Raw genomic sequence first — 17,294 nt, forward strand, 5'->3', positions numbered from 1 at the left:
CTTCGAGTCTTTGAGATCTGTTTCACTAGTATTAAGAAGGCTGTGATTTCAGAAGGGTAGATTACAAAGCAGAAGGAAACCAAAAGGTGTAGATATCCTTAAGGTTTTCATTTTTGATTCAACAATTGCTTAAGTGTGATTTATATTCCTACCATGATTGTGGGCAGAGAAGGAAAGAGTTACATTGCTTGAAAGTTTGCAAACCTTCAGTGAGGGGTGAAATGGTCCGTGCTGTGGTCTTCACAGTTTCACGGCTGTGAAGTCCAAGTACTCTTCTCATGTTGCACTGCTGTTAAGTGTTAGTTAAATTACATTTCCTGAAAAATGGCACTTTAAAATGGTTTTAGTAGACCAATTTAGGTTTAGAAGGCCTGCTCTCATTGCCCTGTGATTGAAGACTTTTGTGTGAGATGACGTATAATCAGGCAGCGGGGGTACTTGGGAATGCTAAGCACCCTCAGTTAAAGCTGTAATAATGGCATTTCATTGCAGATTTGGCTAACTTTCCAACTATTTCAGTGGGTTTTTTTGCATATCTGGTGACTTCTTGAACCTAATATCAAATCTGAGACGTTCAGGCAATCCATTTACTGATTATACTTGGTAGCATTGTAGCAATAAACATGTTTATGATTACCATGCAACCCAGAATGATCCATTTTTATCAGTAAAGGTCTGAATAATGAATTACTGTCATTTAGTGTAACTGCACCATATATAAATGCTTTTCGCTTTAAGGTAAAATCCATTTAACACGTACATGTCTAACATATGAGCCACTGGAGAATGGAAGAATGTCTTCCTCTTTGAAATCCGATGCCAGTTATCGGATTAGTGGATGTTTGGTTTCAGTGCAACAGAAACCAAAACTATCAGTTCTATTTGCGATGTTTGTTTACCCCACCATCATATCTGTCATAATGTTTCACTTTCACTAGACTTAAAGGGAAACTCCATCTCAAAACTGGCACTTGAGCTAAGAAATATCCTCCTGTATTTTCTTGGTTTACCTATATACTTGGGGAAACATTTGTTTACATTTTCTGTTCCAACTTTTAGCACTGATTAAAAATACCATGGCAAAATATCTCTCAGCAAACTGATTTTATTGTGTAAAAGAACAATTTATGCCACCCTTTGAAAGTCAGAAAATGTAACAAGCTTTTTTCTACAATATCAAAATACCTTTAAACTAAGCAAAGCAAAAAAGTAAGCAAACAAATATTTAACTTGTCGAGCATGTCAGTCTACACAAAGAATAAAACCGCATGGTAAGAAATCCTTACAGGTGATGTTTCTATAGATTCGCAAGCAAAAGAACATTAAAATCTACTATGGCATGTATGCGTTTACAATCATGCATTTGGTAGATTAACTTTTATCCAAAGCAAGTTACACTGCATTTAATGAATGTACGCCAAAAGCATCATTTAGTTTGGCTTCTCCAGTGGTTTTACTTTCTTTTCCAGGAAGGAATGGAGGTCTGCCGTGGCGCGACACCATCTGAACAGGCAATGAAGTGCCTGCTTGTTTGCAAGCATACTTTAGTCACTTTCAGGCAGACGAAGCAGAATTCTACCGTGCAGCGATTACATATGACATTCTTACACCCTGTCGTGTCGTGCTCCACAAGGTTCCCACAAGTGGGGCAAGCTCTCATTGAGGGACAAACCACGTTTTGTACAGCAGAAAGTGTTATATTACGACACTTCGCCAATTTTTCGATGTCAGGATTGATGCAACCGGGGTTGTCACAGCGGTCAGATCGAGGGCCCGGACCCTTCCACTCTCTCGTACACTGCCAGCAGAACTGAAACGTGCGACCCTTCTCGGCCTTGCAGATCGTGCACACGGTGCAGAGGTTGGTCACATCGGCTCTCTCGACGAACGACTGACAGCCAGGACACTGAGGACGCATGGAGTCAATACTTGTATCTCGGTTTTAATTTGTTATACCAGTAACTCACCGTTTTGTGTTCGCAGTACTCCGCTGCAGCAAGGACGGCCATCGTCTCTTCAAAATGGCTCTGCTCCTCTTGTGTCAGCAGAGCCAGCCTCCGCACTTCAACGTAGGGCCATTCCGCGTCGCACTTCTGTGTGGTCTCGCCAACTGCGGGGCATGTGAACTTGTACTGACCCTGAGAATAAAGGTGCAAAGACAAGTTCAATGCTGAACGCAGAATCAGTGTTTTGCTCAAAGCTATACACAAGGCTTACCTGGTCGAGCAGACTGCGACACCACGCGGTCAGTGACTCTGGAGTGACCGCATGGCCACATGACATTTCGGCTCGAAGAATCTCTGGGTCATCATCCAGGGCTGAAAGCACAACGCATCCGTTAACAAACATTTCTGCTACCAAGACAGCTGGAAGAGAGCCCGAGACGCATTTCGAGAGGAAGTGCGGTTTTAGCGTTAATAATATAGAGCGTGCAATAATTCTCTGGGTTTCAATAGAAAAAGAACCACCGAAAGAAACTATTAAGCAAGCTCGCGGCAGGTGTACGTACTTATGTCGTCCTGGCGTGTTACAAACTTTAGCGTGGTGTCGCTGGGATCGTAGCGTTTTTCTTCGTGCTGTTGCTCCGTCATTGTTGCTTCAGAAGCTGCAGTCGGTTTAGAAACGAAACTCTTTCACGCTGCTAATGTTATGTTCGCTTTTCAGCGGGTCACATGACTTCCCGACATAAACATACACTTAGTACGGTTTTTGTTTTCGTTTTGTTTACAGTGTGTTGTTTCGTGTCGATATTTGGTTGAGAGGCGCTTACTGTAGCCTGCCTATAATAACGATTTGTAAAAAATTGAAATTATTTCAGAACTGTTAGGAAAGTCTTTTGGGCTGTTTGTGAGGGCATTCTATTAAAATTTGGACTATTGTCTTATTAAAAATTATTAAAATTAAAAATTAACTATTTTAGTTTAGTGGCATTTGAAATGTCCCGCCATTGACATTATTTCTGCTGAGTAAAAAACAATAGAATCACACACACACACACACACACACACACACACACACACACACACACACACACACACACACAAATACAAATACATAGGATGAACTTTAAAACATTAAAAAAAAATTGGGATACTGCATTACGAATTATTGATTTTAACAGGCCACCTAACAGATGGTGTCGGTTAGGCTATCAGTCCATGCATATTATAACCAGTAAAACTATTACATTATTACATTATTATTTTTCTTCATGATAATATAGGCTATATTATCATTGAGTGCGTCATCGGTAAAACAGAAAGTGAAAACGTGTTCATAGCCTATGCGCAGTTTTGCTGTAAATTTATTTAGCTTAACCTGCTTCTGTTCGATCTGCTGAAATGGGAAAGATTTACCAGATCATGGTGGTTGGAATAAAGGGGGAGAAAAAAACCATTGACGTCGCGACCTCGGAGGACGCGTTCAACAAAACCACTGTTTTGCAATTCAAAAAGAAAGTTGCTGAAAAATTGCCGGGTCAAGCAGGTGAGATCGAAAACACCAATTTAATCCTGGTGAAATGAACTAAATAAATCAGCTCTGTGGAGAGAAGGGAATAATAAACGCACATTAAAAAAAATCGTATTATGAATTAGTATTTATCATGTCACTGTAATCATGTATTGTGATCATGATTAAATGGGTTTTGCATATTTTTAACCTTCTCTTATCTGCCCCATAGGAGATGATCCATCGTCCCTGAGGCTGCTGTACACCGACAAACAACTAGAAGACAAAGATACATTTTTAGATCACCAAATTAAGGATCGCTCGACTCTATTCATGGTCTTGCGTCTACCCGGAGGTTTCCAAACATAAAAGTCCTTGTCGGAATCAGCTCGACCTCAAAACCTCGTCGAAAAGACAATAAACTTTTAAAGAGACAAATCCATGTTTTGTAACTGTTCTTGAAAAGGAGGATACTCCTAAAAAATATGTTGTTGTTTTTTCCATTTTAATTTTCTTTTCTTTTTTTTTTCTTTTTTTTTTTTTTTTTTTTTTTTTTTTTGCATTTTAATTCGGCTATGGCTTGTCTTTCTTCTGTAAAGTTATAAATGTAATAAAATTGTGAAATGCTGGATGAGTCCACTGAACAATTTCCTTGACTGAAAAAAAAAAGAAAAAAAGGAAAGAGGCTAGGCTACATGAAAATCGAAAGTAAAACTAGGACTGTCAGGTGCCTGGCGAAACATAATATCTTAGTTTTAAATTACTTGCTGTACTTTATTAAACCATAAAGGCATATACATTGTGTCCTATAGCTTATTCGTAGGAATATACTCGGTCTTCCAGAAGAAAAGACGAGGTCCAGCTGAGGTAGGCTAAAGGCTTAAGCAAATGACCTGTTCCTCTTTTTATTTAATTCGCATTTAAGAAAGATAACTCGTTGTTAGTTTTCTTCATGTTAAACACTCGGCAGGCTGTTGTTTGAAAACGGATAAACGGAACTAGAACCTATAGCCTATTTTACATCAAATTAGTCACGTAAGGGATGGGCAACTTTTTATACTAGTTTTTCAAATACGTATTTCACATATACAAAACGATTTTGTATTTCATAGAGTTGATGCAAATGGCTTCGTATTTTGCAGCAAAATACTTCGTGTTTTTGTGGTTCTAAAATACTGTAAAATACAGGCTAGGCTGCTTTGAAAGAAGTCTAGCTTCATGACATAAACTGCGTGTTTCGCTTTATTTTGATGGTCCCTTTAACACATTCTATTGCCTGCAACAGCTAAAACATATAAGTAAAATTGCACCTCTTGTGGTGTTGTTAGTAGTCTAGCAGGCTATTAGTTAACCTACCAGCTCAAAGTTAAAATAAGTTGACATGCTTGCAAAATTACTAGTCTCTTTACCATCACATTAAGTTAGCAGACATTAGGCTATTTAGACATTAATGAGAATAACCTAACCTTAACAGAACTTGTCAAGTAGTCTTAACCCAACTCCAACCACTTTATCTACTCGCAGCCATATAGGCTAGACCACACACATTAGTAGTGCAGTAACAAGCAAACTACTAAACATTAAAATGTTGGTTACCTTAAAACTAACCTTCATCGTACATTGTTTATCCTGTTTAATTACTCAATGCCAGGGTGAAGGGATAAATAGGCTAAATGATAGAAGGTTTGCAAAGATGTCATGTTTTTTTAATGCATTTTTATAATACAAAATTACAGTAGTTTATTCTGATACATGGTGTGGCTGCTGTTTCTTTGTTTGTTTCTTTGTTTTTGTAGTTCTGTGATATACGAATGAAGAGTAAGAAAAGCATCCTACACCATGTCAGAATGTCCACAAACAGAAAGAAGACCAAGACCCCCAGAAAACCCACAGCCTTCGAGTGTTCACCTGACATTTATGACAAGTGAGTTGACTGCTTGAAAACATAACCACATTAAGAATTCAACATATGTAAAGATCAAAGCAAATCTGTCAGATCGTTTTGATGTTCAGTTTCCTTAAGGCTTATAAGGATGCCTTTAGAAAAATATAGAGTAATGTAAATTATGCTAACTAAGGAACTTTGTATTCAGGAGCGAAGTCCAGTATAATGGCCTGAAAAATCAAGGTGCCACCTGCTACCTAAACGCAGTATTGCAATGTCTATTCATGACCCCAAAATTCAGAGAGGCAGTAAAGAGGTATATATATATATTGCTATCCTACAATTTCTTACAACCCTATTTATTACCACATTATAACATTTACACTTTTTCTTATCATTTTAGCTATAAAGTCCCTGCAGATAGTGGTGAAGAAAATCTGTTGCTACAGCTACAAAAGCTGTTTAGACAGATGTCAAAAAACTCAGCCACAACTGAAGGAATAACCACGAGTCTTGGCATAAAAAATGGTTGGTTCATTTAATTCACAGGTCTAAATTCTTAGGCCTATACACTAAATTTACAGGTCTTAATTTACTGATGTTTCTTCCAACAAAAAAAAATGTAATTGAATGTTAATAAAATGTAATTACTTATTTGTTTATTTTAAGTTTTTGAGCAAAAAGATGCAGTGGAGTATTATCGGAAGATTGTAAAATCACTGGAAATTTCTAAGGTATGTTAAAAAAGTAATTTATGTATGCTTCTATTTGAAATGGATAAAATTGATGTCTGTTATTAGAAAGAAGCCGCCAATATACCAAAAATGACACATCGTTTAAAACAACACGTTACATTTGTCCCAGGTATTTGAAGGAAAAATGAGCAATGTAACAAAATGTGGCAAATGTGACCAGGAAACCACAGAACCCAGCACCTTCATCTCAATACTTCTGTCTATCGATGCTGGAAATTATAAGAATTATGATTTGGTAGGAAGACTAACTATTCCCATAAAATGCAAAACAATTTAAATGTTTGTCACATTTTTGACTGGGAGTTGCATATAGTAGCTTCCCCCTAAACTGACTCTTCTCTGGCGAAATAGGAAGAGGGTCTGAAAAAATTCATCAAGCATTCAAAACTAGAAGAAGATGACTGGATGTACTGTGATAAATGTGACTGCAAAACAGAAACAGAAACTGTGAGTATACAAAAATGTGAGAATTTTAGCACCCATACAGATCAACCTATGATTACTGAAGCGGTTAGGTATGAAACTAATACATTCGTTTTCAATGTGCTTAACATGCACCTTTTCTTTCATTTCTTGCAAATGTTCCCCTCTTACAGTGGAGTAAAATCGATGAATATCCCTCTGTTCTCACTCTGCATCTGAAGAGGTTTGACTTTGATTACATGCAGATGAGATACAAGAAGAATGAGTGTTGTCTGGATGTACCTCTAAGTCTACCTCCAACTACCTCCAATGGGGTATCTTTAATAAATCATCATGCTAAAAGTAAATTGCTATATAACATCAATATAATTTAAATGACTAATTATTTTTCTTTGCAGGATAATAGGCCTAAATATGATCTTTATGCCGTTATTAACCATAAGGGTGGATACAGTGGAGGACACTATGATGCAATCATCAGATCTTATGAAAATGGAATATGGTACCGCTTTGACGACTGCACTGTAACACAGGTACATTTGTTTGTTGGTTAGATAGAATTATCGAATTTCTGACTCAAACTGACTTCTTTAATATTCATGTGAATACTTACAGACTTCTGAATCATCACTGACGAAGTGAGTGTTGTTCTCTCACTCTTGTAAAGAATGTAAAAGAAGTATTTCATAAGTATTTAGTTATAAAAAAGTAATTTTATTTTTTCTTTGACAGCTCAAGCCTACCATACATGCTGATGTACAGAAAAGGTATGGGTAAAATGTTGATGATTCCAACTTGTTGCTGTGCTAGAGCCCCCCAAAAATATTCATAAGATTTTGCTTGGTTTATGTTTATTTATTGTTCAATGCAGTGTTAAGCCCTGGCAGCGTTCCACGTCCTCTAAGGATTCTTCTAATAGGGCCTTCCAGATCTGGGAAAAGTACAGTAGGCAACATCATCCTTGGTGGAGATTACTTTCCTTGGGAAAATGGATCAGAGACTGTGACAAAAGAGTCTATGGCGAAGACAGTGGAGAAGGTCACTGTAGTGGACACTCCAAATCTCTTTTCCCACAGATTACGCTGGGCCAAAGAAATAGAGAGGTGCGTTAAGCTATCCAATCCTGGCCCCAACGTGATTCTCTGGGTCATGCCGATATCCAAATTCAGCGAGCAACAACTAGGCCTTTTTTACACCTTCAGAAAACAAGTAGCTTCAGGGGCCACAAATCACACGATGATTATCTTCACACATGGCAAAGAACTAAAAAATCTTGGGCAATCAATTGACACGTTCATTTCGAAACGCAGCAAGCTCCAAAAAGTGATCCGTACTTGTCAGAACAGGTACTGTGTCGTTGACATCACTGATGGTCACAATTACTCCTCAGAACTGCTTGAAAAACTGGGTGAGATGGTGACATCAGAGGAGCTTCCTGTAATTTTGAAAAAACAGTGTGGTGCACTAAAAAGAAAGCTTTCTGGAGATGAAGAAAAAAGAACGAACAAAAAAGACTTCTCCATCAGCAGACGATGAGAAACATTTGTCTCATTTAGTTTCTTGCAAACATGACAGCTCATACAAAGCGTTTTAAAAAGTAAAAATGCATAAAGTTTGCAAGAATGTGTGCGTTTGCATTGGTAAAAAAATAAATAAATTAAAAACTTAAAGGAATACCAACTCAGTCTGGGGTTTTTTTTCACATGTTTCACATGGTGACCATGATTCGAAGCTCCTTAAATCAGATATATATCCACCTCCAGGGGGTTATCACAATGTCCTCTGAAGCAGATCTAACAAAAATATTTCCATTAACATAAATGCTGTTTTCCACAAGAGCGTCGACTTTCGGCTCCTTGACTGACCTGTGATATGTGTTTGCCTGATGGAAGAAACACATTTACACCTAGGATGGCTTGGGGGTGTGTAGTTTATAGCGTTTTTTCATTTTTGTGTGAACCAATACATTAAATGTGCAATTTTTTTCAGTTCTTTTGTTTTTTGTTGTTGCATTTGGTGTGTTTGTGATAATACAAATTCTCAGTCAATCAATGTTTCATTTAAAATTTTATTGCTGTTTCATGTCAAAATTTTTCCAGCAATGTACATTAACAAACAGAGTTGCTAACAAATCCTGAATTAATCTCACAATTAATAAAAGTAATAATATATTGGGTGTTGAAAATAATGTAATTGAAAAATAAACAAGATGTTCATGTTTAAACAGGTCCTGTTCAGAAATAATTCAATTCACATTAGAAACAACTACCAAAACAATAATGAATAATAATTGTTAAATTATGAACGTTTTAAAATGATTATACCTATTCATTTCAATGGTTACACTTGTTTTATTCAACCGAGTCAACAGGTGTGATGATCAGAGGATGTGAGTTCTGCCTGTTCTCACCTTCTCCGGGACTGAAATACGGATAGAGATTTTCACGGAAAGACTGCCCAGTGTAAGAATAGATATGATACTTGGCTTCAACATCATAAAAAGAGACCAGACCCTTATCAAAGTCCACAAACACTCCCACTTTGACTGGTTTCTCTTTCAAAGTGAGAGAGACAGGGGGCCGATCATTCGCTGCATACTCAGTCCTGTTCCTCAGCCATATAGTCCAATATCCATTCTCGGGGTTGAGCCCAATATCCCCTTTCCTGTCGATGGATTCTTTTGCCACACCTAAATCCCACTCCATCCCACTAACTTGAACCTCATAGTAAAATTTCTGTGAGGAAAACCCTTTCTTTCCTAAGACACATGAGCAATAATCAAACCTTTTTGGGGTGTCAGGAATCTTCTGCGACTTGCCTGTATTCCAGACCTTTTTTTTATCGTCGGACAGCATGAGCTCAGGATGAGCTGTGTCAGGGTCAAGCGTCACATCCACTGAAAAATAATGTAAATGTTAATTCAGGTTAATGTATGCTTTCGGCCAAGTCGTTATTTCACTTGGTGCTTACAACAAATCAGATTATTTTCTTTTCTGTTAGTAAAGTTTAAGGTGCGACGTCATCAGGCTAAAACCACGTTTGCTTGGCGTTTGTTCTATGGTTATTTTGGTATTGAGAGGAAAGCACTCAGCACATTACATACTCATCTAAACACCACTCTCAGCAGCATGGGTCATGTTGGGATGCCAGCCATCACTATCACTGCTCAGGTATTTTAAACTTTTTTTTACCCTTGACCAAAGAATGAAAAGGAACTTCGCTGTGGGTATATCAGGACCTTAAGGGCCATTCACACCAAGTACATATAGTTGAAATTACTGTGAAATTTTTTTTCCCTTTAGAGTTTAACTGTTAATTTTTAGTTTAAGTAGTCAGATTTACCATACCTGCGTAATGTTTTATACACCGCAGCTCTCTGCCAACTACAAGAAGAACACAACACATGAAATCTGTCTGATTAAAGAGGGCATGGAGTAAATATGATTGGTTACATGATACATAGTTACCAGTTTCTCTCATTTTCTCATCCAGGACGCTCTGAAGATGTGATATGGTCTTCCTCAAAATACCTCCATGTTCAAGAGAGCTAATGCTGATGTCATTTGAGGGGTTGGTGCATTTGTAGTTGTGCAGGAGGCTAATAATCTACAACAGAGGGGAATAGGCCTTTAATCCAAGTGTGCATATGGCATCATTTCTTACCATGGTTTGCTGAGAAAGACTGACTTGTGTAAAATCCATAGGATGTGAAAGCTTCTCCAGATCAGTTTGTCTTCTTTTTAGCTCCACAATGTCTTTATCTAGTTCTCTGATGAGCTTTTCTCCTTGTGCTTCTGTGTCTTTATGCTTTTCCTCTGTAAGCTCAAAAAGTTCCTTACTGCTTCTGTCAAAGATGTCCTTAAAAAACTTGACGTTCTCTTCAGTCTCTTTCTCTTTGGCTTGCTGATGCAAGTTTAAGAAGAAAATATCATTAAATAGAAAATTATCACAAGACTGTCAAAGCAGGTGCTTACAGTATAAAACTAAATCTTGAGGACCCTGGAGTTGATTGACAAAACAATTACAAAAGCAATGCATAATTTCTTCAGAGATAAAATCCTATTAATCAAATCAATGCCACTTACTTTGTTAAATCGCAAAGAATGTTTAATTTCTTTCATTTTCCTCATCTTGTCCTTAATTTTCTGCTGCACCGCAATCTTTTTATTCATCAGTAATTTCTGTGGAGAATGAAATTGATGTAGTATAGCGCCAGCATGCAAAAATGCTTGATCATTTTCATAGCTGTTGTACTATGAATGTTCTAGATCAGGGATCCACAAATCTTGCCCTGGAGGTCCAAGGCACTGCAGAGTTTATTTCTAAACCTAATCGAACACACCTGAGCATGCTAATCAGTGTCTTCAGGATCATTAGAAGAAATATAAATAAATAAATAAATAAATCACAGGTAGGTGAGTTTTATCAGGGTTGGAGCTAAACTCTGCAGTGCATTGGATCTCCAGGGCAAGATTTGAGGAACTGTGTTCTAGATATATTTACCAAACTCTCCTTCTCCAGAGGAACCGTGTTATGAGTTCTGTGGTCACTCTCGGTGCAGAACTGACAGATGGCTGTCTGATCATCTCTACAGTAAAGATCCAGAGGTCTTTCATGATTCTTGCAAATGTATTTCTCAAGATTCTTCACAGGGTTAATTAGTTTGTGTTTCATGAGTTTTTCGGCAGTTTTATGGGGCTCCAAGTGAGACTCGCAGAAAGAGGTCCCACAGTGTAAGCATGACTTTAAAGCAGTCCGCATTTTTTTCTTTGGGCAGCTGTCACAGGACACTTCCGACTGCTCCTGGACCGGTTTCCTTTTGACGGTTTCTGCAATTTCTTTAATGATTCGGTTTACGTTAAAATCTTGTTTTGAGTCCAACGCCTTCCCACACAAGGGGCACTTTGAGCATGGACTACGATCTCTGTGACTTCTGATGCAGACCATGCAGAAGTTGTGACCACAGGAAGTGGTTACAGGGTCAGTGAACACATCCAGACATATGGAACATGTGAGGCTTTTTGTAGACACATTGCTGGAGGAAGCCATGACCTTATACAGCTAAAATCATAAACAACCCTCAGTTATACATCAGTATACATAACTGAATTTACAAACTAATAGAAACTTCGTTATCTCCAGAAGCTCAAATTATGACAAAAGAAAAAGTACTTCATTTAATGACATGTATAGCAACTGTAAAATGGCATCATATAATGCTCATCTGCCAGTTTTTGTTTCTTCCATAAAATTGAACACAACACTGTTAAATGATTTAAACAAGTAGTTGTTCATTTATTGAAAATAATAGTGTTAAAAGATGTGTTTGATGAAGTTGAAAGTATCATAAAGCCATATACCAAGTTTGGGTGTGTAGTCAGCAGTTTGCCTATAGAGTCTAAAGTCCAAACAGTCAAACCTGATTTTCAGGTTTGTAGCATATACACAGAATAAGAATCAAAGCCTATGTAACATTTATGACTTTTTTACGAGAATTAAAATGAATACAGGTCCGCGCTCAAGACAACTTTATGTAAATCGTTCGTAAAACAATTTAGTGCATCCGTTTACCTTAAAGATTGTCCATAGCTAATCAAATTAAGTCTAATCAAATGTATTATTTTTCATACTTCCATGCTTACCCTCTAGTAATTGTTTCCGTCGCTTTATCGCCAATTGCTTAATAGTCATCCAGATAAACGAATCACGTTCAATCGCAACAAAACTGGAAACCTGGACGATCAAGATAGGAGACTATATCGACTTCTCGGCCAGCGCAGCCAATGAAGCTGCTGTAATTTGCATGTATTTGCATTGGTCTCAAACTCCTGAAGGTTACATCTCTTCACAGTTTTGCTCCAATCCTAATCAGACACGCCTAATACAGCTCATTCACGAGTTCGCACTTACATATAATACGACTGTCATCAGGTGTGTATTGGCTGTGGTCCTCGAGGAATTAAGTTCGAGACCAATGCCCCAAGCACCTAATTTATCACATTTATTAGACCTGTCGTGTTTTATACATTTTAGACCTAATTAATTTTACTAACCCATTTCTCACAGTTCAGCAGGATGATATGGCATTTTCGGATTATTCAAGCGTGCATACATTAAAGCATGTACAGAGATTTATAAAAAACCCCACATTCCTTGACTATTAGCTAAGCACAGTATTTCATTCAACTCAATGAAAAAAAGAGATTATAACACAACATACAGTACAGCATAGAGACGTTATATTCTATTAAATAAAAACAAAGTGTCTAGTTAATTTAGTCAATTACTTTGTGTATTTATTCCCTGTGTGTTTCAGTTCAGTTTGTCCGATCATCGTCTGATTGTGGTTTTGGGTCCTGCCTGCCAGTCAGTAACCACAGTGTTTATTTCGTTCCTAGATTAAAATTGTTTAAGTTTATTTTTCCTCGTTGAGTGCTCTGTCTCGCAAACAGCCTCATTCCATTAGTGTAACTTCAAAGAGAGATAGCAGGCAGTCCCCAGCTTTACTGTTTTACTTTACAGGAAATCACACTTCACAGCTGCACCCATTTCTTGTTTACAGTGGTTACAAGAAATCATATCTGAGTCAACATAAATTATGTAATTTGGCACGTAAACTGTCGAGAATTTATTTATAATTTAAACAAGCAGTAAAAAAAATTGATAAAAATCCAATACATCATATTCACAGTAAAGTATCCAGAAGATTAATTTCTTGATTTGATAGTAATAGTATAGTTCAACTTATAGTAACATTTATTTATTTTCATTTATAGATTGGTTGGGGGAGTCAAATTGTAAGCTGGACAACAAAGCTAAATATGTTTATATGCCCACGCAAATTCATTCAAATGATAACAAATCCTTAAAATTAAACAAACTCCTGAAATAAACACATGCTTAAATCATGTTAACGAGGTGAGAAGTTGTGCTCGCTGTGTTCTACAACCCAGGGAACAGGTAGAACTTCTTAGATAATGTTGTTCTTTCCTTGCATGGCATTTGTTCAGGATGTGAATTCCTAAACTTGTCAAGGACCTGTTTCAAAAATAAAACTCAACATCACAACATAAACTACACATGACCTTAAAACAACAAAAAAAAAACATATCAGCACTGATGTCTACAGACTGCTAAACGATGCGACTTCACCTTTCTGAAGAGCTCCTCGATATCATCCTGGTGGGCATACTGATTAAATATTTCTACAGTGTCTTGGATGAAATTTGAGCCTTTCTTTTCGTTTCTGTAGGACACAGTATCTGTACAGAGAATACAAATGATGACATGCACTGTTTGACTGAACACCGTTGCTTAGACGCAAATGAAATAAAACATAATTCTCACACATTCCTAAAGCAATATACTGAGCATTAGAGTGACACAGCCAGTGCGTGTTATGTAATAATATAGGAAATGGAGCAGAATAATGCAAGGAAATACCTACCTGGAGTGCATGATCTCAGGCAGCAGAAGTCTTTTTCAAGGTGATGTTTCCTGAATCTTGGTACAGCATCCTGGACAAGCACGTCGCCTTTTTGATCTATAACATGAGGGCAGCATTTGCCAAAGAATGTCGCTTGAAATGGATGAGGCTCTGACCAATCAAATATGGCAACATTTTAAAGAGTTGAGTTTAACAACCATTTTCCTTTTTATTTTCTAAAATATTATTTTGTAACTCACCACCTCTACACGACTGGATAAGGATGATTTTGGGCTTGTCTCTCAATCTAGCACAGTTCAGAGAGTTCAAGCAATTGAAAATTTCATCTGTTTGAAAAACGTCCTCTTCATCTTTATTCTCGGGAGACTCAAAAATCCCACTGATTCCGCTGGCATCTCCATGGGACATCAGCACCACAAAGCAGCTGTCCGAATGGGCGTGTTCCTCTCGCTGGGCAAAGTCTCGCAAGGCAGCAGATATACCCTGAACACCAGACCATCGATATCAAATAGAACAACAACAAAAGAGGTTGACTTATTTGGCTTAAATACACGTGAAAGCACCTGTGCACTGAGGTCTCTGAGTGTGATCACCGTGTAACCCAAACCTTCGAGCAGCACTTCCATACTCCGTTCATCCTTGTCTGCCCCGGCCCTGTTTTGTAAGTTTTTAAATTCTATATTGTTGATTAGCAGTGCCAAACGTTTTCTGTCAGTGGATTTGTCTTTTACTGGGTATATCTTGACAGAAAAAAAAATATATATTATTTGCAAGATAAAAAATAATAATAAAATACAACAAACACATAGTACTGTCGCTCATCCTTTAGCACACTTTCCACAATATGTGTTTTAATGCTAAAAACTAAGGATGCACCGACATGAAAATCCCAATCCGAAACCGAAAATGCTTTGTAATGATTATTTTATTAATTTAATAAAATATTATTTAACACAATTATAATGATACTGAATAAAACTAAATAAAAAACACAAGCCTTTAAAATAACGATAACAAAATAATAACGCTTTACAACAGGGTTCATTAGTTAACATCAGTTATAGTAACTGCTAAAGATAACGACCTAACAGTGAACAATAGTTTACTAATTCGTTTATTAATATTGGTTAATGTTAATCGCAACATTTACTAACGCAGTATTAAAATCTGTACTACAACCGTATTATCATCAACTAACAGATTAATAAATAATGTAATAATCGTTTTTATTCATTTCCATGGCACAGAAGACAGCCGTCACGAGAGGGTTACATGTTACAGCACAGTAAAGCTACTGCAAACCGGAACAAGTATATTACATAGAAAATTCCAGGCGGCGCCTATCAGAGCGGACTCTGCTTTTTGAGTTTTGTTATTTGAGCGGACTTTGAGCATCAGCGGTAATAAACGAGGAGATGCACGTTCACTGTGTGGTCCATCCACATCCATTTTCGGCCGATAATTGTCGGCAGCCAAAATTGTGTTGCGTCCCTGACTAATTATTTTAAAGTAGCCATTTTAAATTACTGTCATACACTCTTAAAAATAAAAGTGCTTAACAACGTATGTGGTTCCATACAGACCCTTTAACATCTGAAGACGAACAGTTCTTTGTGGCGAATATTTGGTGCCATTTTTTGGAACCTAAAATGGTTCTTCTATGGTATCGTTCCTTAATCTTTAATGACGCGTGTACAACATAACTTACTTCGTTTCCCTTTTCTTGAAGCATTTTCTTTTTATACTCAGGATTGCATGGTATAAGTGGCTCTGAAGTGCTCTGTTCGAGTGCAAAAAAAGGCAATACTTTGTCAGAAAAGATTAAATGTTTCAAGAAACGCATCTATTTGGTCAGTTGAGCTAGATTTGATTTACCATTCTCTCTCCACAGCCGTCATTTTCACACCGCACAGCATTTGTGTACGGCCCCTTCCAGTCCCTGCCGCACTTCCAGCAGAAGTAGTATTTTCGATTCAGGTTGGCCGTGCAGATAGTGCAGCGTACGCACAGGTTACCTCCATCTTGTCTTTCCACATAAGACTGACATCCAGGACACTGTAGCATTGACAAGCACATGCACTTTAGATAGGTTTTGCTCGTTGCACTTGATGCACTTTATTGCACAGATACTGTGTGAGATGAACTGAGCTGGACGAAGACTAAATCAATGATGAACTGCCTTTAACTTAAAAATCAACAATCTACTGTTGTTATTTTGCAATATTACACACTATTTTCCCATTTAATACCGTAAAACTATGAAGCCATATTTAATACATAAACCTATTGAATACTGTAAAACTGCTTCAACACAATATGTACTACATATACAAATTTAAAGGTGACTTGACTGCATGCAAACAGCAGGCAAAATTATGCATCATACCATTTTAATGTCAAACAGCATTCTAGCAACGAGAGAAGCAAGACTCTCCTCTAGAAATTCCCTTTGCTCGTCTGTCAGTGGCATCAGCTGACAGATTTCCTGATAAGAGAGATTTACACTGCATGATTCCCCCTCAACATTAAAGCAAGGGCAGGAAAATTCAGCCTTTTTCTGAAAGACAATAACAATCAGTTGAGCATAAAATTGTAGCACAGGCATCAAAGTCAATCAATATGCAAACAATGCAAATAATACACACCGACCTGTTTAATGTAATACTTGAACCAGGAAAAGATGTAGTCTGTCGGCATTCGATGACCACAAGGCAATGCAACTGATAACAACAAAAATACTTTACAAAGCAATAAACCAGATGCTCAAATCACTCTTTTAGATTTTAATTCCTATTAGGATGCATTTGATTTGTTTAATGGAAACAAGCGGTCAACTCACCAAAGTCCACTCTTTCATTTGATAGCCCTTCTTCAGAATTACGACCCGATTCCCCAATACGTTCACCGTAGATATCTGGATTTTAAAAGCAACGATACACGATACATCTGATTCGTTTAAAATCTATTTTTACAGTTAGCAATTTCACTTTCGGTTTTGCTATCGTTGTTATTCTAGTACTTCGTTTAATCCAAAAATCTTATTTGTAACAGTATTTACAACATAGGTGGAAATGTTAAAGTGGAAAACAACTTAACAGAAGTCCCTACTCAAGTTCTGGAAGACTCTTGCTATCGCGGCGTTTTCTTCCAAATCTTCAACCCAGTTATCAGCTTCCGTCATTTTTACGTTTAAAATGAAATTGTATTTTCTTCCTGCAACGTTACTAAACTACAGGTAAGACGAGATCCTCTGTGGAGCCCTATCGATGTGCTCAGGCGGCCAGCAGAACGCACTCTGACATCAAGCAACCCAGCCTGGTCAATTTATGGTTTT

The 17,294-nt window shown here is 37.4% G+C and overlaps 5 protein-coding genes across 7 annotated transcripts; 2 read left to right on the forward strand and 3 right to left on the reverse strand.

Moving 5' to 3' along the window:
* Positions 1-1,089: 1,089 nt before the first annotated feature.
* On the reverse strand, positions 1,090-2,670 carry LOC122348562 (probable E3 ubiquitin-protein ligase ARI7). Its single transcript, XM_043244126.1, has 4 exons — positions 2,510-2,670; positions 2,218-2,318; positions 1,968-2,138; positions 1,090-1,906 (listed from the first exon to the last, which is right to left on the reverse strand). Exons 1-4 carry the CDS (start codon positions 2,589-2,591, stop codon positions 1,454-1,456), a joined length of 807 nt encoding a protein of 268 aa, XP_043100061.1. The 5' UTR covers positions 2,592-2,670; the 3' UTR covers positions 1,090-1,453.
* Positions 2,671-3,023: 353 nt separating this feature from the next.
* On the forward strand, positions 3,024-4,079 carry LOC122348563 (ubiquitin-like). Its single transcript, XM_043244127.1, has 2 exons — positions 3,024-3,486; positions 3,683-4,079. The coding sequence occupies exons 1-2, from the start codon at positions 3,342-3,344 to the stop codon at positions 3,817-3,819; spliced, it is 282 nt and encodes a 93-aa protein (XP_043100062.1). The 5' UTR covers positions 3,024-3,341; the 3' UTR covers positions 3,820-4,079.
* Positions 4,080-4,157: 78 nt separating this feature from the next.
* LOC122348556 (ubiquitin carboxyl-terminal hydrolase 47-like) lies at positions 4,158-8,187 on the forward strand. Its single transcript, XM_043244119.1, has 12 exons — positions 4,158-4,317; positions 5,247-5,374; positions 5,544-5,651; positions 5,739-5,863; positions 6,005-6,069; positions 6,200-6,325; positions 6,442-6,537; positions 6,687-6,827; positions 6,912-7,046; positions 7,129-7,151; positions 7,246-7,280; positions 7,385-8,187. The coding sequence occupies exons 2-12, from the start codon at positions 5,262-5,264 to the stop codon at positions 8,047-8,049; spliced, it is 1,632 nt and encodes a 543-aa protein (XP_043100054.1). The 5' UTR covers positions 4,158-4,317; positions 5,247-5,261; the 3' UTR covers positions 8,050-8,187.
* Positions 8,188-8,305: 118 nt separating this feature from the next.
* Positions 8,306-12,851, reverse strand: LOC122348557 (nuclear factor 7, brain-like). Its single transcript, XM_043244120.1, has 7 exons — positions 12,156-12,851; positions 11,017-11,574; positions 10,599-10,694; positions 10,201-10,416; positions 9,981-10,119; positions 9,861-9,896; positions 8,306-9,409 (listed from the first exon to the last, which is right to left on the reverse strand). The coding sequence occupies exons 2-7, from the start codon at positions 11,560-11,562 to the stop codon at positions 8,865-8,867; spliced, it is 1,578 nt and encodes a 525-aa protein (XP_043100055.1). The 5' UTR covers positions 11,563-11,574; positions 12,156-12,851; the 3' UTR covers positions 8,306-8,864.
* A 258-nt stretch (positions 12,852-13,109) lies between these two features.
* On the reverse strand, positions 13,110-17,291 carry LOC122348559 (caspase a-like). Of its 3 annotated transcripts, none has more exons than XM_043244123.1 (11): positions 17,069-17,291; positions 16,800-16,874; positions 16,610-16,680; positions 16,347-16,517; positions 15,836-16,015; positions 15,669-15,740; positions 14,524-14,700; positions 14,200-14,443; positions 13,961-14,056; positions 13,666-13,775; positions 13,110-13,551 (listed from the first exon to the last, which is right to left on the reverse strand). In XM_043244123.1, the coding sequence occupies exons 1-11, from the start codon at positions 17,139-17,141 to the stop codon at positions 13,456-13,458; spliced, it is 1,365 nt and encodes a 454-aa protein (XP_043100058.1). In that variant the 5' UTR covers positions 17,142-17,291; the 3' UTR covers positions 13,110-13,455. The 3 variants fall into 3 exon arrangements, with proteins under 3 accessions (XP_043100058.1, XP_043100057.1, XP_043100059.1); XM_043244122.1 differs by having other exon boundaries at positions 13,961-14,110; XM_043244124.1 differs by lacking the exon at positions 14,524-14,700 and having other exon boundaries at positions 13,961-14,110.
* Positions 17,292-17,294: the final 3 nt, after the last annotated feature.

Source organism: Puntigrus tetrazona, chromosome 7 (assembly GCF_018831695.1).
Source record: "Puntigrus tetrazona isolate hp1 chromosome 7, ASM1883169v1, whole genome shotgun sequence".
Classification (NCBI taxonomy): domain Eukaryota; kingdom Metazoa; phylum Chordata; class Actinopteri; order Cypriniformes; family Cyprinidae; genus Puntigrus; species Puntigrus tetrazona.

Bases quoted from the DNA above. Each gene is read 5' to 3' on its own strand.
- LOC122348557 (XM_043244120.1), bottom strand. From the start codon at position 11,562: ATGGCTTCCTCCAGCAATGTGTCTACAAAAAGCCTCACATGTTCCATA. The intron at 10,417-10,598 runs GTAAGTGGCATT...AACTTGCATCAG, and splicing joins ATTCTTTGCGATTTAACAAA to CAAGCCAAAGAGAAAGAGAC. The intron at 9,897-9,980 runs GTAACTATGTAT...TTCTTCTTGTAG, and splicing joins TGAGAAAATGAGAGAAACTG to TTGGCAGAGAGCTGCGGTGT.
- LOC122348559 (XM_043244122.1), bottom strand. From the start codon at position 17,141: ATGACGGAAGCTGATAACTGGGTTGAAGATTTGGAAGAAAACGCCGCG. The intron at 14,701-15,668 runs GTAAGTTATGTT...TTTTCTGTCAAG, and splicing joins TTCAAGAAAAGGGAAACGAA to ATATACCCAGTAAAAGACAA. The intron at 13,776-13,960 runs GTAGGTATTTCC...TTCTCTGTACAG, and splicing joins CCTGAGATCATGCACTCCAG to ATACTGTGTCCTACAGAAAC.
- LOC122348563 (XM_043244127.1), top strand. From the start codon at position 3,342: ATGGGAAAGATTTACCAGATCATGGTGGTTGGAATAAAGGGGGAGAAA. The intron at 3,487-3,682 runs GTGAGATCGAAA...TCTGCCCCATAG, and splicing joins AAAATTGCCGGGTCAAGCAG to GAGATGATCCATCGTCCCTG.
- LOC122348562 (XM_043244126.1), bottom strand. From the start codon at position 2,591: ATGACGGAGCAACAGCACGAAGAAAAACGCTACGATCCCAGCGACACC. The intron at 2,139-2,217 runs GTAAGCCTTGTG...CTTTATTCTCAG, and splicing joins GTCGCAGTCTGCTCGACCAG to GGTCAGTACAAGTTCACATG. The intron at 1,907-1,967 runs GTGAGTTACTGG...ATGCGTCCTCAG, and splicing joins AGTACTGCGAACACAAAACG to TGTCCTGGCTGTCAGTCGTT.
- LOC122348556 (XM_043244119.1), top strand. From the start codon at position 5,262: ATGAAGAGTAAGAAAAGCATCCTACACCATGTCAGAATGTCCACAAAC. The intron at 5,864-6,004 runs GTTGGTTCATTT...GTTTATTTTAAG, and splicing joins GAGTCTTGGCATAAAAAATG to TTTTTGAGCAAAAAGATGCA. The intron at 7,281-7,384 runs GTATGGGTAAAA...TGTTCAATGCAG, and splicing joins CATGCTGATGTACAGAAAAG to TGTTAAGCCCTGGCAGCGTT.